Source organism: Salminus brasiliensis, chromosome 3 (genome assembly GCF_030463535.1).
Source record: "Salminus brasiliensis chromosome 3, fSalBra1.hap2, whole genome shotgun sequence".
NCBI lineage: Eukaryota > Metazoa > Chordata > Actinopteri > Characiformes > Bryconidae > Salminus > Salminus brasiliensis.
In genome coordinates, this window is record NC_132880.1 from 38484451 (window position 1) to 38511509 (window position 27059).

The 27059-nt window shown below is 41.3% G+C and overlaps 2 protein-coding genes across 3 annotated transcripts; one reads left to right on the plus strand and one right to left on the minus strand.

The window, feature by feature from the left end:
- The first annotated feature begins 1778 nt into the window (after positions 1-1778).
- On the plus strand, positions 1779-14168 carry ndrg1a (N-myc downstream regulated 1a). 2 transcript variants are annotated; one of them, XM_072676066.1, is made up of 16 exons: positions 1779-1932; positions 5340-5400; positions 5494-5529; positions 8788-8893; positions 8986-9106; positions 9404-9466; positions 9624-9684; positions 10033-10119; positions 10235-10291; positions 10374-10477; positions 10581-10643; positions 10749-10800; positions 10934-10981; positions 11386-11421; positions 11650-11701; positions 12701-14168. In XM_072676066.1, the coding sequence occupies exons 2-16, from the start codon at positions 5347-5349 to the stop codon at positions 12940-12942; spliced, it is 1182 nt and encodes a 393-aa protein (XP_072532167.1). In that variant the 5' UTR covers positions 1779-1932; positions 5340-5346; the 3' UTR covers positions 12943-14168. The 2 variants fall into 2 exon arrangements, with proteins under 2 accessions (XP_072532167.1, XP_072532168.1); XM_072676067.1 differs by lacking the exons at positions 1779-1932; positions 5340-5400; positions 5494-5529 and adding an exon at positions 7643-8075.
- ccn4a (cellular communication network factor 4a) lies at positions 13995-20955 on the minus strand. Its single transcript, XM_072676068.1, has 5 exons — positions 20853-20955; positions 17729-18011; positions 17082-17336; positions 15633-15826; positions 13995-15484 (listed from the first exon to the last, which is right to left on the minus strand). Exons 1-5 carry the CDS (start codon positions 20898-20900, stop codon positions 15185-15187), a joined length of 1080 nt encoding a protein of 359 aa, XP_072532169.1. The 5' UTR covers positions 20901-20955; the 3' UTR covers positions 13995-15184.
- Positions 20956-27059: the final 6104 nt, after the last annotated feature.

Genomic DNA, 27059 nt, shown 5'->3' on the forward strand with positions numbered 1-27059 from the left:
TATAACTTGAATAAAATCCAGACTTTAGTAACCCTCAAATGGCAAACCAAACAAACCAAACATGCAGCAAATCAACTCTGGTTCAGTTGGTGGTGTAAGTGGAGCTCCAGAGTTTATTAGCGTAATAGCTATTACAGTGCAAAGGCCCTATTGTGAATGTGCTTCTTATTGTGCTCCAGTCACCTCACACTGGCAGCATTGTACAAATCTCTCTCTATCTTTCTTACACACACATACACACTCTCTTTAACACATTCACACCACTTTCTACACCCCAGTTTGCAATCAAAAATGTCAATGGCAATTTAACTAATTTAGTCCAGGAATGCTTTATTCAGAAAGGTAAAAAGTAGGCTAATCAAATGACCTTTTTTTGAAAAGGACCCACATACTGGGTAAAATCATGCACAACAGCAGCCTCTCCAAAAAAAAAGTCAAACCTGCATTCACAGAACTCTGGTTCTCAGCAAATGTTTTGGAAGTTCTGCAGGCCGTGGCTTAGAAATACCACCATACTTCCTCCTCCCCCATAGAAGAGCTGAAAGTTGCTTTGGCAACACAATGTTAATGAGTCACACAGACCTGCATACGCATGCGCAGGTGTCTGCACAAAAAAACACAGACTCACAAACGGTGACCCTCATTGCAGGATACTGTATACTGACAAACGTATTTTATGGCATTCTGAGAAACTTTTGTTAACAGAAACTGCCTGTCTAAACCTGCCCCCTAACTGCCAAAACAGAACCCTAACTGCCATAACAGAACCCTAACTGCCAAACCAGAACCCTAACTAACCGCCAAACCAGAACCCTAACTAACCGCCAAACCAGAACCCTAACTAACTGCCAAACCAGAACCCTAACTAACCGCCAAACCAGAACCCTAACTAACCGCCAAACCAGAACCCTAACTAACTGCCAAACCAGAACCCTAACTAACCGCCAAACCAGAACCCTAACTAACTGCCAAACCAGAACCCTAACTAACTGCCAAAATAGTACCCTAACTGCCAAAACAGTACCCTAACTTTGACTGCCAAAACAGACCCATAACTAACTGCCAAAACAGAACCCTAACAGCCAAAACAGAACCCTAACTAACTGCCAAAACAGAACCCTAACTGCCAAAACAGAACCCTAACTAACTGCCAAAACAGAACCCTAACTAACTGCCACAACATACCCCTAACTAGCAAAACAGACCCCTAACAGCCAAAACAGACCCCTAACTGCCACAACATACCCCTAACTAACTGCCACAACATACCCCTAACTAACTGCCAAAACAGACCCCTAACTGCCACAACATACCCCTAACTAACTGCCACAACATACCCCTAACTAACTGCCAAAACAGAACCCTAACTAACTGCCAAAACAGACCCCTAACTGCCACAACAGACCCCTAATTCTAACAGAACCATAGCTCTAACTACCAGCCCTACCTGCCAAAACAGTTACCACCATAACTATCAAACAGAACCCCAACTACCAAAGCTGAACACTAGCCCTTACTCCCCAACCAAAACCCCAACATCCAAACCAGAACCCCAACCCTAACCCCAACCCTAACTACCAAAGCAGAAACCTATAAGAATAATCTATCTCATGTCCATTTGAATTAAGAGCATCTACTAATCTGATCTATGTCATCATATCTCCTTCATGCTGTAAGAAGGAGGTAAGACTGAAAGAGGCAGTGTTGCCCAATAGCAGTGGGCTCGGCTCACAGTGGGCTGGCCACACACGCCTTTATAAAACTGCCTGTCACATCCTGCAACTGCAGCACGTAGTAAATAACAGAAGCCTTGTCTTTCGCTCGGCGAGCACATCTGCATCAGCGGTTTCGACTTTTTCAACTTTTCTCAACTTCTGTGTTTCAAAGATTTGCATGCATTTCACTTTCCTAGTGGACAATCAAGCCTAACCGGTGAGTAATGAAATGCTTACATGCTTTGGCTTATATATAGTTTTAGAATTGTGTTCATTTTTCCTCTTTATTCTTGAACAAAGTGAGGCTTTTCTATAGGCTGTGTAACTGTTGGCTCTATTTGTTTGTAATAGTATTGTTAAAATCACCACATTTGTGAAGATTATTATAGTTAGTTTGACATCGTAACCTATAAGTCCAGCTTTATTGCTATTTATTATTCATATTTCCTGTTGATAATAAAATCTGTAAATCAATAACGATAAACAAACAGCACGAGCGCGCGGGGTCGCCTACATATTTTCTTCCACACCCGTTTTCAGACAAGCTCCACCTGTCCTGTGCTTGGATTGGCCAACAGTGCTGTCATTTAAGAACAGTCCGTCGATATACATTGGTGACAATTGGAGGTTACAAAATTCAATCGTTGGGGATTTTTTTTCATGTAAACACACACACACACACACACACACGCCAAAACAGCACCACTTAGCGGACTGTCGGACCCTCAGTCAAACGCTAGCCAGTCGTCTCTCAGAAGGCACTACGCTTATAGCCAATCGTAGCACAGGAGGCGGGATTTGTCCGAAAACGGGTGGGAAAGGAAATCACGGCGCTGTCGTCTGTTTACACGGTGCAGTGTCTGCGTGCTGTTGCACGTGTGCGATGGCTTCATGGCGAACACAGGCTGAAGGCCGCTGTTAAAACACCACACAAGCTGAAGTTACTGAAGTTACGAGCTGAATCCTTAAACTAACGATTTTATTCTGAAGTATTTGAGAAGTAATGTAAGTGGTTGGGAGGACAGCTCTGTCCCAGTGGTCGACCGGACGTGCGTACAGCATCAGCGTCATATGTAAACACAGTTCATAGCTAGCTAGGTCATAACAACTCGCCTCTTTTGTCATCAATTAAATATTTATTTCAGTCGTTTCATAAGGTATGAAATGTGTATTAGTGTGCTAGAATATCAGTTAAATAGTCTTATAGCTTTTCCTTGTAGTCCATACACATGTTGAAGAGGCCTTTTCAGGGCGGAGCAGCACCCTCCAGCTTGTTAATCACCCATCACACGCACTGTCTAATGCCCAGATCACTTCACCCTCAGGCTTAAAAGATTTGAGTGTTTACAATGCATTGGTAAAAGAGTCTCAAAGGAGTAGAAAGAACCCACAACATAGGTCTATGTCGCCTTAATAATATATAACTTCATTTTGGTATCCCTTTCAGTTGTAAAATGTAGGTCTGCCTGAGATTATCTGATATTTCCAGCCTCTGGATTTGACAGATTAAACGAGTTTCCAAAGATTAGGGGAGCAATCATTGTTTCTGCAGATGCTGGCCTTTCTGGACTTAGCCAGTGCACTGAGGATGTCCTTAATTTTGTTTCTAAATCAGTCTGCACATATGGACACAGGCCAGTAAGTTTGGTACAGCCGAAGCAGAGCTGATGATTTTGCCTGAAATCACTATTTTGCAATACACTACTCCCAAGATATGCTTCCAGCCACGCCAGGCAGGTGGGGAAAGTAGATTACAGTAAAAAATGATGTTAAAAATATCTATTTATTAGACTTGACCTTTCAGCTGAATTGAATGGATGTGTTATAAGCGTGTTCATCAGTGGTTTAGCTTGGCCATCAACGTTGGGCAGAACGTTTCCCGCATTTTAAGAGCGTATTTGGGCAGAGACGGCTGTAAAAGCAGCGTTGGCTCATTTCTTCTTGCGTTTACAGGGAAGGAGAGAAGTGTAATGAAAAAGGGAACAGATACCACAGTTTCCTGTGCTTTATGCAGTGTTTTAGGTATTTTCTCTCGCTATCACTCACCAAAGGGTTCAACATCTGGCTTTGGTTTCAGTATTACTACAGTAGTATGATCACGATAATAAAAATGTAGTAAGTAAGGGTGTGTGATAGATAGATGTGGGTATGAAAAGCAAAGCCTTTGCATAAGTAACCTCTTTGGCTCACCCCTTGGCAGTACACCTTGACTATTCTGGGTGTGTTTTTTAAAACAGTTAGGGTTAATGTCCTCTTGCATGTCCCGTTCTCACGGAGTACAGCATTTAGATCTCAGTGAGGCTTCACTGATGGGCCCTTTTTTTTACTGCCAGGTAAACGATTAACCAGGTGAGGCTACAAGGGCACACAGCTTGGAAACAAGTGAGTGACCTAGATGCCATATATTGCCAACTCAGCGCAGTTTACAGCTTGCAGCTGCCAGGTGTATTTTTGAGAACACAGTGCTTGTGTAGGCCGTTAAACCAGGGTGCTAGTACAGGTACAAGAAAAGATTTGGCCCGTGTTATTTTGTTTGTCCACCTTTTGTATTTAATTACAGTGCCCCTCTACCATGGTACCAATGAGGGAGCTAACACTTGAAACTTCGTAAAGGATGACATGCATCACTGTCCAAAATCTATAAGTTGGGCAGTGAAAGTAGAAAGGATTTTTAAAGTAAGTTAATGAACAGCCAATTTTGGCCAATTTCTGTTGGTCAGTCCATCATGAAATGTTTACACGGTGTAAAAGACAGAAGCTTTCAAGTGATTTGGACAAGAACAGGCAGTATTCACATATTCTATGCCACAGAAACACTCCTAGAAAACAAGCTTGGCCTGGATGCTCTTATAAATTGGTAACTCAACCCCTGCTATTCAGGTCTCAATGCAAAAAAAAGCTCATGATGGATAAAGCACAAAAGCTTTCATGCTTGCCTCACAGCCAAGATGCAAAAAACAGTTGTGGCGCAGACCACAGGGATTCATGGAAGCGGCCGGGTCAGAGGCTTCCTGTGTGCTGCGTCCAGGCCCACCATAGAGGAAGAGCCTGACTCGTGACCTCGAGAAACCTCTGGCCGAACAAAGAGCCTGTTGATGCTCTCGCTCCATTTACATGCACAGCGACATTCCAGCTGCCATCCTTAGGACTCCATAATCTGAAGCATTACCGCCGTGTAATTTCGTTATTTCCCCCACGTCCCAAATTAATCTGTTTTGAAGAACCAAGAGGGGAACAGGACACGTAGGGAGGTCACTGAAAATACATTCAGGGTCAAGCAAAGTTCAACTGAGTGTTATAAATCAAGTTATCATACAGATTTCCTCTGTTCTTTGCTGGTTTTGATTCTTTCCAATGTGCAAACTCGAATCCCTAAACCACTAATATAAATCAGAGGGAAATGAGTAATAGATGTGCTTCCTGATCACAGTCAAGATCTGGAAGGAGATGTAAACAGTTAGAGGAGTGAGGATCCTCCCTCTGACTGGTAATTTGATACTTCCTTTTATTGCGTTTGGAGGTGATTTAGACATGTTGCAACAATACTGCTGTGCACAAACGTGAAGCCGTTTCCGTTGTGTATGAATTCATAATTTCCTTTTCCTTCTTCTTGTTGTCCACCAGACTGAAAATGGAGGAGATCCAGATTGAGTCAAAACCTCTGCTTGTAGAGAAGGACCTCCAGGTCTGTCATTAATTACGATCTTACATATTATAATATTATGGCCATACTCTACACCAGCATGCATGACCTGTATTATTGTTTTTGGTCTTCCAGGGACTGAGAGAGGCTGTGCAGCAGCTGGAAATAAAGGTCAGTGCATGTAAATGTTTATGTTTTGCTTTAGTCACAGTGGTGTTCTGTGCACTTGCTTCACTATGTTTTCAGGTTCTGTTCAAAATCCTAAAAGAACATGAATTTCCCTCAGTCTGACTCTCGCCATCTAGTGGTAAAAATCATTAGATGTATTTGAGGATATACTGTACAGCTGTTTATGATGACACAATACGTCTGAATGTTTGTGGACACCCCTTCCAATGAATGCACTCAGCTACTTTAAGTTGCACCTGTTGCTGACACAGATGTGCAAATGCACACAGAATACAACTTTCTGGAGCATGGAATTATGCGTTGGCTAAAGGAGTATGGCGCTCCATCCATTACTTTTGGATGTTGGGAATTAGGTGGGGTGGTGATCATCCAACATCCTGACCTCACTATTGCTCTTGTGGCTGAAGGCAATCAAATCCTCACCCCAGTGCTCCCTGGACAGTAGAGACAGTTACTACAACAAAAAGCAGAATAAACTCTGTTTTTAATACCTTTGATTTCGGGGGGAAATAATTAATGTGTAGGTGTCCCAATACTTTTTTCCATACAGTGTATGCCACATTAAACGGAGCAACACGTTTTTATAGAGAGTCCAGTTTTAAAAGTTATGTTGGGGGTCTTTTCATAAGCACCCAATAAGGGATTAGCTTTCTTGTGGGAAGTGTGGAACAGGTTATGAGTATGGTCAAGATATCAGATTTTATTGTACTATATTGTTTAAGGTCCACCTTCCAAATTCTGGACCCAGGACAAGACCATACTGTGAGATCCCTCAGACTTCTGACAGTAAAGCACTGGCATTTAACATTGTCACTCCAAGCCAGCTGAGCTTCATTATCTTTCAGTCAGTCTGACCACTGATTACAGGATAGTAGCTTGTGTTCAAAGTGTTATAATCCACAAACAAACCATCAGCCTAATCAAATACATGTAAACTATTAAAAATTGGACCACAAATGATTATTTTAGAGTTATTACCATAGAATAACCGATTTTTATTCCCGGAAGCACCATGTTTGATAAAGAGATTTAATAAATAAGAATAATAAATGAGCCTTTTGCCTTTTAAAAGTGGATTAATATAAGGATTGATGTTTTCTTCAGAGGTTACACATCTCATTTATCAAACATCTTCTCCAAAGAACCTTCTACTGAAAGGGTTGTCCAAAAGAACCTGTGGTGGTTCTTATATAACATCATGCAGAGAACACTTTCTGTTAGGGTGTAGGTCATAGGCTGTTTAAGCAGAAGAACATCTCTGCACAGGGTCTTCCAGAACACACATGCTTTTGTTGTGTTCTTAGCACTGATTCTCCCTCCTTTGGCATGCTTCTTCTTTTGTAACATCTTAGCAGTGCAGTACCTTCAACTCCACATGCAAGCACCCTCCAGAGGGGCCAGGGGTGGGTGATGTGAGGCAATGCAGCAGCTTGCCCTCTCGTGATGACCCCTACGCAGATTAAAGTCGTCATGTTTCCAGGCCATGTGTTTAATATGTGCCTGTATTGACGTGGGCAGAAGAGAGATGCAACAGCCATCTGCCCAGAACTGGTTTAGGGCTGCTGACGCTCCGCACGTAAGGCTGCTCGTCTTCTTTAAAGAGATTAGCACCGATGGGCAGACGGCATGTGTTTGCCTTCACTCAGCAGCCAAGGAGGAGCATAAGATGTTTATCTCCGGGCCTGTGTTAAATAGGTTATTTGATTTTGTGCCTCTGTTTAAAGGAACTGAGCTGGTTTCTGCTCTGTCAGCTTTTTGATCTTTAGCCAGAGCCCCTCCTTTAAGAGACCCTGTCTTTTATATTATTCTGCTTGAGGGTCTTCTTTTTGTTGCCTAGAAGTGGATCTGCACCAAATGTGTTGAGTAAGATGGAAAAAGCTAGACTGTTTAGGTATGATGTGGGCTGCTCTCATCCTGGACTGGGTTGGGGAGCCTTTTCTGACCTGATTCTAAAGACATTCATGACTAGGGGAAACATCTGTATGATTGGCCATCATTTACCCATTTCAAAGAAAATTATATTTAAGTATGAAAACAAATCCATAAAGTTGCTTAAAAGCAAAACCTCAGTAATAAGCTGGGCTCTCTCCAGACACAACCAATTGTCTTCAAATGACTGATGCTTATTGACCTGATGATCTGGTTGTCCTACTGTATTCAGCTTCATCATGTGATGGCCTGACTGAACTTTAAATTGACCTTTAAGTTTCCGTTACCCGAATGCTCCAATTGCCTGACATTGGCTGATCCAATTTACAGATCTCTTCAACCAGAATTAGCTTGTTTTGGTCGTAGCGCAAAGCATGCTGGGAGCTAAGGGCTTATGAGGAAGAGTGGCAGCAGGGGTATAAAACCTTGTGCACAGACGAAAAGCAGCTAAGCACAGGCAAGAGCTTACCCACAATCGGATCTTACTTACCTACTTACTGAACTTCAAAGGCACTCAGTGTTACTAGCACTAAACACAGCCTGCAGCCATGGTTCTGGAGGACTCGGAGTCGGAGCCAGTCTTTGAAATTGAAGTTTCTGTGAGTTCTAACATGGTGAATTTTTAAATGGACTGTTACAGAAAGAATTTTGTACGTAATTTTGTACGTAAATTTGGTAATGAGACATTGAGGCTCTGCCATGTATGCTCTGCCAGTCTGCAGTATGTGGATGTGTTTTAGAAGATAAGCTTTTCATTGGCCGTGTCTCTGAGTCTGTTCTGCTAGAGATGGTTTAATGGCATCATACCAGTCTAGTCCTGAAGAAATGCATGTGGAGATCTAAGAGTTAAAGCTGCAGGAGCAATTGGGCATGTAGTGTTTCTTTTAAAACATTATTCATTTTTTAAATGTAATTTTTACATAATTGGAAATGGGCAGTTGTTTTTAATGTTGTGTGAAAAGTTCCTGATGATCAAAAAAATAGAAATAGTAAACATTTTTCATTTTTAGATTTATGTTAAAAGATAATATTTTTTCTGTCTCCTAAAAAATTCAGGAAATCAGTAGGAGATACGTCTTGTTTGGCTAACAGTTACAACACAGTGTTGCCCCATGTACAAATACATAAATTCAACAAGTTGCACCACATGTCCTTCACTGTTTTGAAGCACTATAAATCTGTTATTTCAATTATCTTACATGTATGTTTAACTATTGCTCAAATTAACTGTTATCGGCATCTCTATTGCAAGGCATCAGCCTTAGGAAAATTAGTGGAAAAATTCTAAATAGTGTGTTCTTGTCACTATAGGAGCATGATGTGGAGACCCCATATGGCAGGGTCCATTGCACCATGAAGGGAGTTCCCAAGGGAGACCGTCCTGTCATTCTTACTCTTCATGACATTGGACTGAACCGTAAGTGTCAGCTTGACATATTTCCCAACATATAAACTCCAGTAACATCCTCATAAGCTCATTATAATTGTATATTTATTTTCCTCATTAAGACAAGACATGCTTCGACACCTTGTTTAACCATGAGGACATGCAGGAGATTATGCAGCACTTTGCTGTGTGTCATGTGGATGCCCCAGGACAGCAGGAAGGTGCTAACACCTTCTCCACTGGGTAAGCTTTTAGTTCAACTAGGTCATCCAGTCTATAGCCTTTGACCTCTTACCCATACGTGCACAAACCTAAGTTGGCACACCGAAGAGGTAACCGAACTGTGCTTAGCTGAATAGCCTCTATCAATTATTGGCTTTGGCTTAACCCTGAAAGCTGACCTGAATTGCTTTAGATCAATGCCAAGGGAAAGGGGGAAAACAATTCTTTAGAAAGTGAATGGATGTTAAATGAGATGTTCTCATTGTCTTCATTACAGTTTACATGCACTGTTACTAGCATTACTTTGATCTGTTCTAGGTATGAGTACCCGTCCATGGATCAGCTCTCTGAGACTCTTCCTGTGGTCCTGAAACATTTTGGGTATGGGTGCTCTGCATTCACGTTTCTTGCCTTCTTTAAAGAACTTATGTATTGTAATGTAAAGCAGTATAAATATGAATTGGATGCATTAATAAAAATATAAATATAAAAAACAATCCCCTTGTATATAAGTGACTTGTTTTTTGTGATCTTACAGTCTTAAGAGTGTGATTGGAATGGCGGTTGGAGCAGGTGCCTACATCCTTGCAAAGTTTGCTGTGAGTTGCCATTTACTCTTTTAATAAGTTACCTTTTAAACATTTTAATCAAACCGGGATTAAAAATGCACTCCCTTTCTTTTGTGGAGTTTGGCAGCATGTTCCTGCTTATTGTTTTTGAGTTGTTTAGCTGCTGAGGAATGTTCAACTGGTTGAGCACCATGGTTTCTCACTGTGGGAAGTCTTTATCTGTTTCCCTCTTGCTTTTGCCCCATAGTTTAATCTTCTCATAATTTACTCCTGCTTCGTTACATTGACTAAGTTTTCATGCTTTGGAGTAAGTTTAAGAATAACTATGTTAAGTTAGGATGGAGTAAAGATTCTCCTCTATATCTATCTATGTTATAGCTGGACTACCCTGCTATGGTGGAAGGTGTTGTTTTGATCAACATCAACCCATGTGCTGAGGGGTGGATGGACTGGGCGGCTCATAAGGTACCGGAATCTGAAACTCTCTGAGTTCTGTACAAGCATTTGATATAATTCCCTTGCGAAGTATTCATGATCTGGAGGTGTTGTGAACTAATGTTTTTTTCTATATGTATTACAGATCAGTGGGTGGACTCATGCCATGCCAGACATGCTCATCAGTCATCTATTTGGAAAGGTGAGTTTGGACTGTGTGTAGGCTTCTGTTTGCTAAATCTCAAACACTGAGGTTTGACGTGATGATGTCCTTTTGTTTTTAGGAGGAGATTCAGCTCAACCATGACCTTATTGGCACTTACCGCCACCACATCATCAATGACATGAACCAGTTCAACCTGCAACTCTTTATTAAGGCCTACAACAGGTGAGTGTAGAAATGTGCAGTTTCCACAAATTCCTGTACCGATGACTGATGACGAGTTGCCTATAGTGTGTTCACTGACATTTACTGTGCCTCTGCTTTGCAGCCGGAGGGACCTGGAGATTGAAAGGCCTGTTCCTGGCGGAGCCATCAATGTCAGAACCATCAAGTAGGTTTCAGTGCCTTGTGAGGATTGTTAGAAGCTGTTTGAGTACACTGTATATCTGCAAAGAATGTTTGGCTCCTAATGCTTTTCTGCTTTCTCTGTTTTCAGGTGCCCCTCTCTTCTAGTGGTTGGAGACAGTTCTCCTGCAGTGGACGCTGTGGTAGGTTTAAGTTCATTCTTAATGTCTCCAGAAGTACAAAAAGACATACTGGACTTTTGTCTTCTTCTGAGAAACTCTTTAAAAGGTGTAAATCATTTGATGGTGATCTATAATCCTTTCTGTTTTCTCACAGGTGGAATGCAACACCAAGCTAGACCCAACCAAGACCACACTGCTCAAGGTAAGCATGTGTTCTTTTAGGCAAGGCTGGGTAATTAATAGGTCGCATGGAAAAGGTGGGTGCTGATAAGATTCCAATAGCTCAGCAGCTGGTGACTGATTTACCCAGGGAGCACTGGTTCCAGTTTCATGTTGGACCCAGGGGCAGAATCATTCTCAGCTGACCTAGTTTCACCAGCCTCACCCCTGTGGCCATGAGGGAAGCAGGTTTATGGTGGGCCAAATGCCCCATTTGTTGCTGATAAGTGCTGGGAGTCGGCTAGTTAATGAAACACTTAATGATTGAGTCATTTATGTGGATGGCAGTGTTTTCCTCAAGTCTGTGAAAGCTTGCAGTCAATAAGCAGTGAGACGTGTGTTATGGCTGAAATTAACCCAGAGCTCTTCTCCCCTCTCCTTCGCCAGATGGCAGACTGCGGAGGCTTGCCCCAGGTTGACCAGGTGTGTGTTGATTGTACTGACTGCTACGCTCGTTGGCCAGCTTTCGCTGGCTGTGAGATAATCGTTAATCGCAGATTAAGCGGCACATACAGCACAACTCTAATACTCTCCCAAACACCTGTTACTGACAGATGTCTCCCCATTTCAAAACACATATTAAGGAATGTTTTTATAGACATGATAAGCTATTCATACACTACAGCTGACTGGTTCAAATTTTATCCACAGCCTGGGAAGCTGACAGAAGCCTTTAAGTACTTCATCCAGGGCATGGGCTACAGTAAGTATGAAAAAATAAATGATTAATTAATATATACATATACTGTGGGAATCAGAAGTTAAATGAAAAAAAGTTATGACGATATGAAAGTAATATTCAGGAATCAGCACTTTTCTAGGTTAGTATTCCATTTGTAGCAAATCTGAAACACAGATCATGTTCATGCCTTTGTATAAAAGTGATTTTTTAGTAGTCTATTATCTATTGCATTAAATCGAAATCTAATCTGTTGCTCCCAAAATTGAGTCTGAATTTGAGAAAAAATTCATGATAAATATGTCCTTTTATGTTGCTGCTGACCCTTCCGAACTTTCAATATAAGGCAATGTAAAAAGATTGTATATATTTATTTTGAAGCATTTCTATTGTTCCATTCATCATGAAATTTGACAAAGTTGTAAAGAACAAATCCCAGATTCACATTAAAAAGTGAAAAACAGCAAAATTGGAGGAACAAGGTTTTTGTTTGACAGTGATTTTAGGCACCTAAGCACATTTAAAAGCATTTATCTCGGCAATAAGAGTGTTTTCGCTCCCAGATTACATTAAGTGAGAATTTGTTAAATTCCCTTACCAGCTCACCTAATTTCACATCCTTCAGCACTGGTGTTGGATGATACCTATAAATGATACTAGAGTTGATTCTTAGAAAAGGGAAAACAAACACAGTAAACAAAAGTTTTTGTATTAATGTAATGGTATTTATTTAAATATTACTATTAGAAATAGCGTTTTACTCAGCAAATAAGGATAAGGAGCCCAGATAAGAAGCTCACTATTATGGTTTTACAACACAGTTCTTGTTGACCTTTTTAGCTTCTCCCTTTTCTGCCTCCTAGTGGTGAAACCTCCAACAGCCCTTGTGCTAACCATTGGCGTCAACATGTAATGTTTAACAAATGCTAAACGGTCACTGGACATCTGGTTTTCAGCCTGGGTGGTCAGGAGAAGAGGTTCTGAGTTTGTTATTTATATGTTCTTGTTCCTGTGCTCTCTCAGTGCCCTCTGCCAGCATGACCCGCCTGGTCCGCTCCCGCACAGCCTCTGGCTCCAGCGTCACCTCCTTCGACGGCAACCGCAGCCGGTCACACACCAATGAGGGCAGCCGCAGCCGCTCTCACACCAATGAGGGCCGGGGCCGCGCCCACACGGCCGACAACCAGCGCGGCCGCTCCCACACCGATACCATGGACACCTCGGTGGACCAGACCGTGATGAAGTCCACTGAAGTGTCGTGTTAGAGCAGCTCCTCTAACCCTACCCTAAACCTCACCACGCAACTTCCTTTTACCCCTGATCTGTGCGTGCTGCGCTGCCACTAAAACTAACATGCCACAGAGTGCAGGCCACCACCTTTTGGGCCCAGCCTCAAGAGCCCCCCTTACCACTGCGAAAGTCACAGAGTGTGTCTAGGCCAAACAGTCTATCTGTCTGCCTGCCATGGCATTCTGAAGGTGTCCTCTGGGCAATGCCATGGGGGAGATGTGATATATATGAGGGGGGGAGGCTGAGTGCTCCTTTATTCTGCACAACCTGCCCTGTTTGATGGTGGCTGTTTTGTTATTAGGGGCAACGCAGCACAGAGACACTGTGATGGAGAGTCAGAGTGCTTTGCTCTTAAGGGAGCATACAAGTGTGTAAATCTGTGTTCATCTCCTATCAACAATTTTACTTTCTTCGCATTTACTTGACTGTAGTGTCACTTACCACCTGACTGTAAATGGCTGACTTTTATAACAGTACTATTGTATTTGCTTACTAGTTTTAATACATGATTCATCTTCTGTATATGTTGAAAAGACTGTAATGAGTGATGGCAGGCAAGGTTGGTTACTGGGAAGCATTTTTTTTCAATGCTACCTACCTTTTAAAAATTAAGGGACACGCACAGACTATTTTCCTTCTCATTTATCTCTGTGGGATTTACCCTCCGTTTGGGGTTATATTTGTAACCCAGTGATTGTTGTTCTTTAATATGATTTTTTTTTATTTTCTCAATGATTACTGATCAAATGATTGTAAGCAGTGCATTCAGAGCATTCCAGGAGAAGTGATGATCGTTCTTTCAAAATGAAGCAAAAATAAACACACCATAGGCTACACAACTGTAGGGTTTGTATCTGTATTGCTGAATATCCAGAGAACTAATTTACGCACCATCGATGTTTTGGACCTTAATGATCATTTCTATGCAATTAAGCACAACAGAACAAAATGTGCCATGGAATCCACTGCTTGGACTTAATGTTTTCTTTCTTTTCTGTGGTGGTTTTGAAAGAGCAAAGGGAGAGATAGTAACACAGCTACTCCTGTACTACTTGCACTACAGCAGACACTTACAGGCTTTGTAGAATACCTAGCTTTGTAAAGATGCACAACAGCCCAATGCAGAGCACACTATACATTTTTAATGGGATAACAGTTTGTATTTATTTAAAAAAGAAAATAAAAAAAACATGTAACTCTGCCCTTCTTTTTGGTCCGACTGCTTATTTGATTGAGGTTTTGCATGTGAGAACTTGTCCACTGTGCCTCTGTGTCACAACTGTCTTGTCCATAAATGACCGCAGGTCCACATATAAGCAAACAGGAGATTATAAGAGCTCGAGAGCTCGAGCTGTCGAGTCTGGGCAAACCCAGACATTCTTTCATGTGTGAGTCTTCTGTGATAGACTTCAAGAAGAAATAATCTTGGTGTTCAAAAGCTGTCACAATATGAAAACATCATCATACAGATCATCACCGCTTCTTATGCTACATTTCCTGTTCACACACTCAGGAATAAGTTAAAGCTTAAGTACAAGCTATAAAAACCATAATATATGTAGATTCTTTTTTTTTTTTTTTTTTTACAATTTTAATAATTACAACTTATATTCAAACGTGCAAATTAGACAGGCCTCTTTTTGCTCAAAATTAGCCAATATTAATAAGATAAATATTTCAGGAAATGAAGAACTACTTACGGAACTATAATATATAATATTTCATTTCTTTCCACTAGGAAAATGTCAAAGGTCTTGAATGAGAGGAAATTATGGAGGTTTTAGGGACATATGATAAACACTATATTGCTATATAAGTCACCTCAACATTTTTGGAGGTGGAGGTGTAATCACAGTAAAACGACTGTTGTGCATGTAACCCACTCCACAGACTGGGCTTCTGAGCTTAATCTTGTGTCTTTTACCTTTGGAGTTTTAGACAAAGACTATAAGATTCTGTGTTTTTAGCACCCATCCAGTTGACCAACACAAACGTGATGAATTCAAGTGAGTTTGACATGTATTGCTCATAGGCCTGGTTTCCCATATGAGGATTAAGCCTAGTCCTGGACTACACAGCATTTTGAATGGAAAAGAATACACAGTCACACTTTTACTCTATTCTCCCTTATGCAACCCATTAATATTGAATATTGGCCAAACTGTGCTCCTGAAATGGGAGTTGATCTAAAAAAGCAACCTGGTGGACACCATGTCCTCAGTTCATAATCTCACGGTTCTCATAGTACATCTCAAGATCTGCGAAAATGTCGTTGGGGTTCTTGCAGCTGAGGTTGCAGAAGCAGGCATTAATCCACATGACCTGCCAGGTGATCACACCCCCGTGAGGGCACTGGAACTCCACCTGCACGGTTTTGGACTTGTAAGGGATGCAGCACCGTTCGTCTGTGCAGACCCCACAGTACTTGGGCCTGTAGAGCTTCTTGCTAGTGCAGCCCGAGATGGTGAAGTTGGTTGGGTGCTCCTCCCTGTAGATGTTCAGGCACTTCTTTCCAGGCTTGAGGAGAAACAGAAAGAAAAAGAAAGGCTTCTTCTTAACACTAATCCACAATTAGCTCTGAGAGCTCTTGCTTAAAATATCATTAGCTCTCTAATGCTACTGCACCAACAGGTAAGAGCTTGAAGTATACAGGGACTCTGCCTACCTTGATGTGCGTTGTGATGTCCACCTCACAGGGTCTAAGGTTGCAGAGTCTTCTCTCCTTGACCATCCGGCACTGCTTGTTGGCATTAGTGATGCGCAAGGACACCCCTCGCCCACAGGTCTTGGAGCAGGGGCTCCAGGAGCTGGTCTGGGTCACACAGTTCTGCTGCCAGTTGTCTTTTCCACTGGAGAGAGCTTTCAGATACAAAAGCTGCCATTTGTCCACCCATATATGTATAAATGACATATTGAATAATATAGAAAATAGCTCTTCTTCAAAAATTATAGAACTACAATGATCAGGACCCTGCAGGACCACCACAGAGCAGGTAATATTTGGTTGGTGGGTCATTCTCAGCACTGCACAACACACACTAACCCCATGCCAGTGTCACTGATGAAAACAATACATCACCCAAGTAATACCTGCTCTGTGGTGGTTCTGAGAGGGCCTGAACATTGAAGAACAGAGTGAAAGGAGGCTAACTAAGTATATAGAGAAACAGATGGGCTATAGGCTGTAATTATAGAACTACAAAAGTGCTTCTTTATAGTAAATGGAGCTGGTATAATGAGCACAGTTCATTCCAAACCAGGGGTGGTCATAATATTCTGACATGACTGTGTATAATAAAAAAAAGTAATGAAAATGAGGAACTGAAGGGAGCCACAGCCATCTGTGCCATCTCTTGTTGATGGAAAATTAGTGGACTGAGCTGCTCAAGGTGCACTCATTGCTGACATAGACAATCAACTGCACACACGGCTTTGTAAAAATGCAACACAAGGGGCTAAAGTGACCATGCCCAATGACAAGCGTCAGACAGAGGGATATGAAGCACTGTGCTGTGGAATGGTGTTTTCTAGAGTGATAAAGCACCACTGAACACGTTTACATTTATGGCACCTAGCTGATGCTCTAATCCACACATAAGGTTATTACAGCCAATGTAATGTTAGGAGTCTTGCCTGACGACTCTTATTGGTGTAGCACAGCATAGTGACCCAGAACCCCAGTCTCTCACATTGTGTGGTACCTCACTGGCATGTAGTGGTGTTATCTGTTGCACCACACCAACCACAGAACAGCTTTGGGTTGAGCTACATTCTTAAAAATACAGACGCTTCAAATGGTTCTTTATGCGATGCTATTCAAGAACCAGGCTCCATCTCCATTACAAATATGGTTCTTTAATGAGCCAAAACTGGTTCTTGTATAGCATCGCTTAAAGAATCATTTGAAGCATCTGTATATTTAAAGAGTGTGGAATGGTGTTTGTGACAGAACTTATTCTTTTTTGGCCAAAGGCAATCAGAGTAGAAAGGAATAGAGGTCTATATACTTTTGAACCCTTTGTGTAGCTAGGTAAGGGAGAGATAACGTGAGAAACATGACTTGTCTTTTTGTCTAGAGTTGAAAGAAATACCTATAAGCAGTTTCAGTTTGTACCTGCCATGGCGTGCCGTGGTGCAGTCTTGCGCCCCCTCCTGGACTCCTCACAGATCCATTGCTCACAGCACTGGCCTGGGATCTTTACCCGGCGGGGCGTCTGGCACCATACCCGGGGGGGCTGCCACTCGTTACACAGCGGCACGCAGCCAATGGCCCCGTTCACACACAGACACTGGTATTTACAGCTGGGCTGAAAGCTCTGCCCATTGCGATAGATTACACCATTGTGTTCACAGCCCGAGCCAAGTAGATCTGGACATTGGTGAAGAGCACAAAATTCATTTCTGAGGAGCCTTCAGGCTACTTTGTGTAAAATAAACAGAAAAAGAAGTCATTTCTATCAGAGGTAAAATGGCATGATGTAGAACACACAGATATTAGGAGAAGAATATCAAAAGTGATGTACAAATTACAAAAAGTGCTGTTTTCAGAAAAGACTGGAAAAAAAGTATTTGCTGCTCCTAAGAAAAGAAGCTAAAATGAAGTGGTGAATAAAACCTGTTCACTAGCTTTGTTTGCGAGTGTACATCTGCGTTTCCATCTTAATTCACCCTCTTAATCTCAATCTAATCCCAGAACAGAGTGTTAATGTGCTTATTGGAGGCCGGAGCACAAGGACATGTTTTAGTGCAGGGAACACTTACATGCACACACTCCTTTTTCGTACCTAGGCTTGTCTGAGCTGTAATCGCAGTAGAGGCCGCGGTGGTGGTCACAGTTGTCCGCTTCGTTGCACACCTCCCCCACCTGCTTGGCACAGGCCTTGCAGCAGTCACAGCCGTCTGTGATCAGGCTGACGCCTGGCGGGCAGTTCGGGGGCGTTTCAGGACATGAGCAGGGCCACTTACAGTACTGAGTGCGGTTGTATGGCTCAAGAGCGGTGGGCTCTGGCATGATTGGCACCATAGAGGAACTCTGGCAGAAGGCCTGTATGAAAGACAATGAGAGAAAGATATGTTTGGGGGAATTATACACACATGAATCAGCATATTAAAAACTACACCCCCAAGCACTTTTTAGGAACAGCTGACCATCCTCTCATTCAGCCAATTATCTAATCAGTCAGCTGTATGACAGCAATGCAGTACATATGGTCATGCAGATACAGGCCAGCAGCAGCAGGTAATGTTCACCTAAACCATGGAAATAGGTAAACAATGTGATCTCAGTGATTTTAAGTGTGGTCTGACTGTAGGTGCTGGTTTGAGTATATCTAGAACTGCTAATCTCCTGAGATTTTCAGCACAACAGTCTCTAGAGTTTAACCAGAATGGTGCTGTAAAGAAAAACTGAGGCTGTTTTGAGAGCCAAAGAAGCCCCACTAGTATTAGTAAAGTATTATAAATAAATAATAATAAATAAAGTGTTTGATGAGTGTAAATACAATACAGGTCCAGAGGCATTTAAACAGTGACACGTAATTTCGAAGACAAATCTGAAAGCAGGATGACCCACAAACAAGCAGCCCTTAAAGTTGACTACATTAGAAGCCTTGGAAATAATCATAATCTTAGTCATAATCCGGATCTTAGGTGGTCAGACAGCAAAATATTGCTTCTAAGTATTAAAAAAGACTTTTATGGCATGCTGTTTTATAAAATAACATTTTCACTATGTTAGTTTGTGGAAATCACTTTGAGCATGTAAAACAGATGGATTATGTAAAACTGTCTGTAATGCTGAAACTGTTTATGCAATATTTTGAATTACAGCTGAAAGTCTTTATGCTGAAAGTGTCACTAGCCAAACTTAAAAGAGCTGTAAAGGAACAGTTTTCCTTGAGAAGTTCTTAAATGCAGATGTTTAAAAACAATCAATACCCCACAGGGACTTTACACTTTCAAATCTGTACTAAGATAAGCTCAAATGTTGGACGTCTTATACACAAAGTACAAGTACAAGCACAATGAAATGCAGTTAGCTTCTATTCAGAAGTACCACAACACCTCCAGTGAACCTACACTTGTCTTGTGGGTTTTTATACAATATCAATAACAATAGAATTACATACGTAATACACACACACACACACACACATATATATATATATATATATATATATATATATATATATATATATATATATATATATACACACACATAAAACTTGTAGATTTTATCATAGATCACATGTAAAAACATTCGTTTCCATCTGCAGTACACAGATATGATTAACACAATTTGGTGGGTGCAAATTCCATTCTTTAGTGCCTTTTAAGGAAAAAAAAACATATTTGCAAAGCTTTTTAAAGACAATATCTAAATGTAATATGCAAGTGCACTTTGTGTAATAATGTTCTGTAAGGGCGGCTGGGAAAGATATTGAAATATTTTGGATGTCTGGCTCCCATCACCACCACTGTAAACAATTCTGACATTTGACTACAAATCACTCTGAAAGGCTTTGTTTACATGCTTGTCAGAGTTCTACAGATTATTATAATTTATACAATTTTCATTTAATCTAAAAAAAAAACCTGACCTGTAAATCTCTTTACATTTGATTACATGTAAATGAGCAATGATGCTTTAATGACTTAAGCTCTTAATCAAATTTCAACAAAAAGGAATTTGTGAGGATTACAAATAAAAAAGAAAAATAAAGTCCTGTTAATCATCTTATGAGGGCTTTGTACTTTCCCCTCAAGCAAGTTCTTGGCAGCCTATCAGTCACCTTGTACACGTCTGGTTATTACCAGAAGCAGAAGGTTACAGTTATTAATAATCCTGCTTTGGGTCTGGGATACTGAAGCTGATGAATGAATGTAATATCAGGCGTGCCACAGGGGCATTCCTCAGGGGGACGGCTTTAGGTCACTGCCATTCAACTTTTTTCTTTTTTTTTTTGCATGAATGGAGACTGAGGCAGTATGGAAAGTGATTTATGAACTAAAGCTATAAGAATGCAGGCTCACGTGGTCTAGACTGATTTCTGAAGTCACCTTACATTCCTGAAGTGTCTCGCTGATTCTTCAACAATAATTTAACTCTCTAGGTCAACGTTTCTGATGGGTTATAGCTTTAGGCCATTTTGACCTCTGACCTCTCTTAGCCTGGCTGAAGCAATCAGTTAATATGATGGACAGCATGGCAGAAGGGGAAAAAACATTATTGGGTTTCAGTATCAAAATAACTAGGAGCTTTTTTAAGATTTAGGTCAAAGTTAAACAGTATAAAAGCATATTTCTGAGAAATATGAACTTGCAGGGCAAAGTTGGCCCAGGGCAAAGCAGAGTATTCGCCACTAGGCGGCAGTGTAATCACTTACATTCTCACTTAAAGGCTTTCACCACATTCCTCAAATACACTGAACGTGATGTGCTTTACAGATGAATAACTTTCCCTCTCTTAAATGATGGCATCGTCCTGTATTCTTCATATTCTTCTGTATTTATTGCACTGATCTGTATCATTAGCAATTAATATTAGCCTGTACAAATACAGCAGAGAAAAAGACTGATGCTCCAGAGGAGCAGATGCATCTATTGCATAACACTACAACATTACACCAAACGGGAAGAGACACACAGAACACACTTTTGCACAACACACACATTTACACAATACTTACCTTTCAACATCACTGTCTTATTAGAAACCATTATGATGATGTAAAAATGTGCAATTTCAAATTTGCTCAAATTGTGTAAAACTGATATTTTAGATATACACAAAATAATTGAATTAATTTATTTAATAAGATTTTTAAAAATAAAAACTTAAAAGAAAATCACAAACTGATTCCAGTCCAGTCCAATTACTTCTTACCTGCTGTAATCCGGAAACAAACAGAAGCCACGGCAGGTGCCACCTCATCACGGATCCCGAGGGGTAGATTCATTGAGCTTCATTCAGAACCAGATGCTGCTACAGGTCCAGTGCGTTCCCCGTCACGTCCCATTCGTTCTGCAAGCTGACAGGCCCTTTCCCTCCACACTCCCTCTCCACACCACTCCTCCTCCCTGCTCCACCAGTTTTACCCGTTTGGTTGAAAAAGACCCCCGTGACGTCAGAATCGTGGACACGCCCCGTCTCTGCCTTTCTTTAAACGGTCTAATTTTTTTTTACCCCACCTGTATTCAGACAAACCCCTCCCCCCCGCCTATGATTAGATGTGGCCCCGCCCCCTTTCGTTATGATTGGCTAGTAGCCCTATTAGCAGCCGTTACTCGTTAACCTGTTAAGTCAGAAATATCCCAGTTTTCCGTCCCGCAGCTCTTGTGTGAAGTATTTTTTTTTATATGTCTTGCATTTCTCTGTAATGCTGTGCAGCCTTGTCTTACTCGAAGCAGCCGCAGAGCCTCCGAGCGAGTTTTTTAAAATCTAATTTATGAGTTTATTACCTAAAAGCCAATTCTTTGGTTAAGAATGCAGTCCGGGGTTCAGGGCCGTCCTGTGGGCATATGCTGCCTTCCAGTCATGTGGGAAATAAGGCATTTACGAGATGAGTGCACATGTACGCCAAGTGGGAAACTCAACAAAAACAATGCTAACTTGTGTTTTAAATTAGTTATCTGTTGGTTATTAAACAACATAGGCACTTCAGTATGATAATTTGAATAGTTTACTGTCACACGTGAAAAAAGTCCATGCTACCGACACATCTTACTGGATAAAAATATCGCTCACCTAATTCTTACACTTTGCTCATTATTTATTTGTTTTGTTTGCAGTAACTGTAAATATACTTGCTCTCTGTTGGCAACAGAAAAAGAGAATTACACAAAAAAGCTTTTCCCCCAGGGTGCAAACATCTGAGGTGGACTAGAAGGCAGCATTAAACCAATAGGGCTGTGTCCCAATTGTGTACTACTCACTAATACTATGAGAAAACTACTACATACTAATCTTAGTAGTGCAGGTTTGGCAGGTTAGTACTCAAAATATTAGCGTACTATCCTGTGTTGTACTAACAGGAAGTGTTGCAAAGGATTGCTATGCCAACACTGCAATTTCTCCTGCTGTTGCTGCTGCAATTGCATCATTATCCCCATTTATTTCCTAATTTTTCCAGACGTGAATATTTCTCCCTTTTCTTTTTGCATTGCATTGTGGGCTAAAAGGGTCCATTGTAACCACACTCAAAAACCCGTCTGGTTCTGAGTATGAACCACTGATATTAGTACACTCAGCTTTAACGCATTTATCTATGTAGCACAATTCATTCTTAAAAAACAGTCAGTATTACTAAGTAGTATGCAATTGGGACACACCCTAGGTAATTAAACTGGAAAGGTTCTCGTGTTGAAGACATGCCATGGAAATACCAGAAGTTAAGGGAAGCTCTTGAACAGTATCCATCTAGAGCACAGCAATAATGGGTTCTCAACACCAGTAAGAAATGAACGCTAGCTGTCTGGGTATTTTGTTAGTTTTCCTGTTGTGAATTGAGGGAATTCTATTTAGTTGTGACTGTCATTTACTCAGCAGTCAGTGTGGACACTGTAGGTCCCTTAACTTTAAAGTTTACATTTACATTTAAGGCATTTAGCAGATGCTCTTATCCAGAGCGACTTACAAAAGTGCTTTGCTATTAACTCAAGAATAACCTCAGCTAGTTTGAACAGACTAGAATAGAATAATTCAAAGATACTTCTAAGCTTTAGACATTACTAAACACAAGTCAGTAAGATGACCACTCTGCTATTCGCCCAAGTACTCAGAAGAGGAGGGTCTTCAGTCTGCGTTTGAAGACAGCGAGCGACTCTGCCGTTCGGACACCCAGGAGAAGCTCGTTCCACCACTTTGGTGCAGGACAGAAAAAGCCTGAACTCTTGTCTTCCGTGGGCTTTGAGGGATGGCGGGTCGAGCAGAGCTGTACTTGAAGCTTGAAGGGCTCTTGGTGTAGATTGGCTTTTGACCATTGCCATCAAGTACGGAGGGGCTGGTCCGTTCTTGAATTTGTAGGGCAGTGTCAGGGTTTTGAATCTGATGCGGGAAGCAGCTACAGGAAGCCAGTGAAGAGAACGCAGCAGTGGAGTAACATGGCTGAAAGTGTTAGTATGTTGCATACAGTGGGTGAACTGTATGTTAAAGTCTTGTTTGGTTAACTTACTATTTTATGCTCAGTTAACTCAAAATTCATTAATCCAACAAGTGAACTTTTGAAGTTTTTAAAGAAATGCAGGTACTGGGCTCCCACTGCAGTAAATACAGATCACACTTGGGGCTCCAGTACATGTGCATTTGGTGACATGGTTGAGTAATATTTTGTAGGATTTTACACAAATATGACTGTGACTGTTACGCAGCGTTACACAGTTCTCGCAAGGGGTATGGTGCAGCTCCACCAAAGTTATGTTATAGCTGTTAAAGTAAAATGGCCACTTTGCTTTGAATGTAGACAGCAACTGTTCATGCATACATGAAGTGATCAGCTAGCCTCTGTTGTATGCCACAAACATCACATGTTTCAGCTCCAACTTCTGTATTTTCATCTGTGGGTCATCTCACTGGTTGTATCTCAGATTAACAAGTAATGCAATTATAGGAAAAAGTCATTTGGGGACTGCATGTACTGGAACATCAGGACCTTTATGGGGCCTTCAAGTTGTGTCAGTCATGTGTATTTACAAGATAAGCACCCCTTCCCAATGTTATTTACTACTTTTTCAGGGAACTCCAACTTTTTTTTAATTTTTACTTATTAAAGCATAAAAAGTTATTGATGCTTTTTACTGGACATAAATATTTCTCATACTTTGCTCTATGTTTTGTTGGCTGTTAAATCCAAACCTTGCTCTCTTTTGGTGACAGAGAAATAGAAGTAAGTAACAAAAGCATGTTTCCCAGGGTGTTCATGTTATTTCCGACCAAAACCACTTAGCCAAAAACCACTTAGCCATGCAGTCTGCCTTTACAAACATTAGTGAAAAAATGGGTGGTTCTAAAGAGATCACTGAACTTCAGCTTGGTACTGTAATAGGATGCCACCGGTACAACAAGTCAGGTGGTAACGTTTCTTCCCTCCTAGATGTTTCACCATCAACTGTAAGTGGTATTACTAAAAAAAGTGGAAGTGTTTAGGAACCACAGCAACTCACAAAGTTACAGAGCAGGGTCGCCGACTGCTGAGGAGCATAGTATATAAAAGTTGTCAACACTCTGCTGACTTAACAACTGCAGATTGACAAACTTCCTCTGGCATTAAAATGTGCTCCAGGAGCTTCATGGAATGAGTTTCAATTGCTGACCAGCTGCACACAAGCATTACATCACCAAGCACAATGCTGAGTGCACGGATGGAGTGGTGTAAAGCAAACTGGACTCTGGAACAGTGGAAATGTGTTCTGTGGAGTGACGATTCGCTCTTCTCTATATGGCAGTCTGATTGGCTGGGTTTGGTGAATGCAAGGACAGTATTACCTGCCTGACTGCATTTTGCCAGTTGTAAATTTTGGTAGAGGAGGGATAATGCAATGGGGTTTTTCAGTGGTTGGCCTGGGGCCCTTAGTTCCAGTAAATTGTATGCTTCCAACTTTGTGGTAACAGTTTGGGGAAGGCCCTTTACTGTTCCAGCATGACTGTGCCCTAATCCACGAAGCAAGGTCCAAAAAGGCATGGTTAAGTGAACATTACTGGCCCACACAGTGACCCCTGACTAAGCTAACTCAGCTACAATCTCTTCAGCTTGCCAAGAGCACATTGCGCTGAGAGGACAGCCACACTATTCTGTGAGACTAAGTGTTCAAATCGTTATGTTTCATTTGGAGGCACAATAACAGGGTTGTAAATAGGCTGAATGTTAATAAATATTAATAAATACATGGCATATTTAATTTACTAGTTGTCATGTCCACCCAAATCCACCCAAACACCTACTGTATACAGCTTGGTCAAAAGTTTTGCTAGTTAAGGTCCAACTGAATTAACCACAGTTATTAGTCAGCTACAGCACAAGAGGCACAATACCACTGGCCAAGCCTAGATCAGAGGGCTGGGGGATATTTTCGGAATATACTGTAGGAACAAAAAACAGCTTCTGTTTTTGTCCACTCCATGTCTCAGGCAGGTCGGTCCATGACTGGAAAAGCTGACAGATGGTAAGGCAGAGTTTGCCCAGAGATCAGAGAGCACAGGTGGGCCTCTCTCCATTTACAGCATGTTGTATGAAGGCTCTGTCAGTGGGAATAGGGGGAATGTGACAGAGACACACCGATAGCAAACACTGATATGACAAATGTGCAACTTTGTTTGAGGAAAGAAACAGATAAAGAACGAGCCCAGAGCTGCACCTTAGGGCGACCTACTGTTCTTGTCCTCAAGTGTCACATTTCCATTTACTCATTCAGCCCACAGCATTCATTCATTCCGTTTTCCCAGGACACAAATAGCAGTTACACGTTTTCAAGCTTTTACTAGAAACTCAATCCTCCTATCCAAGCCACCAGAGTCACACTGACTGCAAATGTCACTAACTGTGTTCAGTATATGAGGTATTCAATATATGCCAAGTACTTACAGTGCAAGAACCCCCTAATCCAGAATTTTGAGCATGCTATTTATGTAAATGTCAAGACATACTTGATAACTGTTAAAGATTGTTATGGCGAGCAGGATCTATAAAACCAGGGTCTATAAAGAAAGCTCCAAGCTCAACGGAAGTCATGGCAGTGTACACATAACAGAAATTCCTCTGCATTAAACGCTAGCGTGTGGAAGCATTTTGGCTTTTGCGATGTGTTGCGTACTTTGGAGCTAAGATACAGCATCCTGTCTCAAAGATATTTTACTGACACAGTGATCTCCACACGCTACGATAAGACCAAAGTCATGGAATCACTGAATAAAATAGGTAGGATAGTTGTAACACATGCATGGACACTCACTACCACAGAATCCTAGATCACCATAACTGCATTGTGAGGTACCTTGAGATTCCCACCCGTAGGGGAGAGGAAGGGCCATCCCACCCACCCAGTGAAAGTGAGGCCCATTTTCCTCTCTTAGACTTCCATCCACCCAACCTTGGGTAATGTCACCTGCACACTCCTGATAAAAAGTTTATTTAAGGGTACTTTAGTACAGGTTGTGGTTTTACATAGAACCATGATAACCTAATGAACCATTTAGATGCTTAAATTAGACTTTGCCTGGCTAAGGAAATCTTACCTTTTGTAGACTCAGAGAACCCACTTTCTATATAGAACCCTATTTACTTTCTATACCCTAAAGTACTTTATATAGTATGTATATGCCAGATGGAAACTTTAGCCACTCTGATGTAATCACTGTTCCTCCTCAGTAAATATCTTCATTTACCCTAAATGGCTCTCCCTGGTGAAGGCTTTAAAAGACACTATTAGGCTAAAAAGTATGTGTTGTTTTCTCAAGTTCTATTCTTGTGGAAGACGCCTGGAGTGAATCTAGTGTCCACAGCTGAAGAATAATTCCTGATGTTGCGAGCCACATAAAGGCAGAGTGAGGAAAGATGGAGTTCTCATTTTCACTTAATGAATAATAGAGCTGTCTTTAAACCAACAAGTAGTAAAATAGGATTGTACAACTGTTTAATAGAAGAAATTAATTTAAACATCTCCATACACGAGAGTGTTGTTTATTTGGCCACAAAGAGCTGGATAGGTTCTAGAAGTTGGTCATTGTGTAATATGTAAAAATACATTTCCCTGCCTTATTAAATGTCATGAAATCTGTAGTTTAGATCATTTCCCAGCATTCACAGCAGCCATTTTAACAGATGGAAACTGTTGCTTTTTAGTTACTTTCTATTGTGTAGTACATTATATAGACAAAAGTATTGAGAGGGCTTTCTACTAGATTTTGGAGCTTGGAATTGAGGACTTGATTGGATTAAGGTGAGGTCAGGATGCTGGGTGATCACCACCCCACCTCATTCCCAACTTCCCGACTCATCCCAAAAGGATTGAATGGAACACTATTATTCCAGAGAGCACAGTTCCACTGCTCCACAGTTCAATGCTTGGAGGCTTTATACCCCTCTAGCCCACGCCTGCA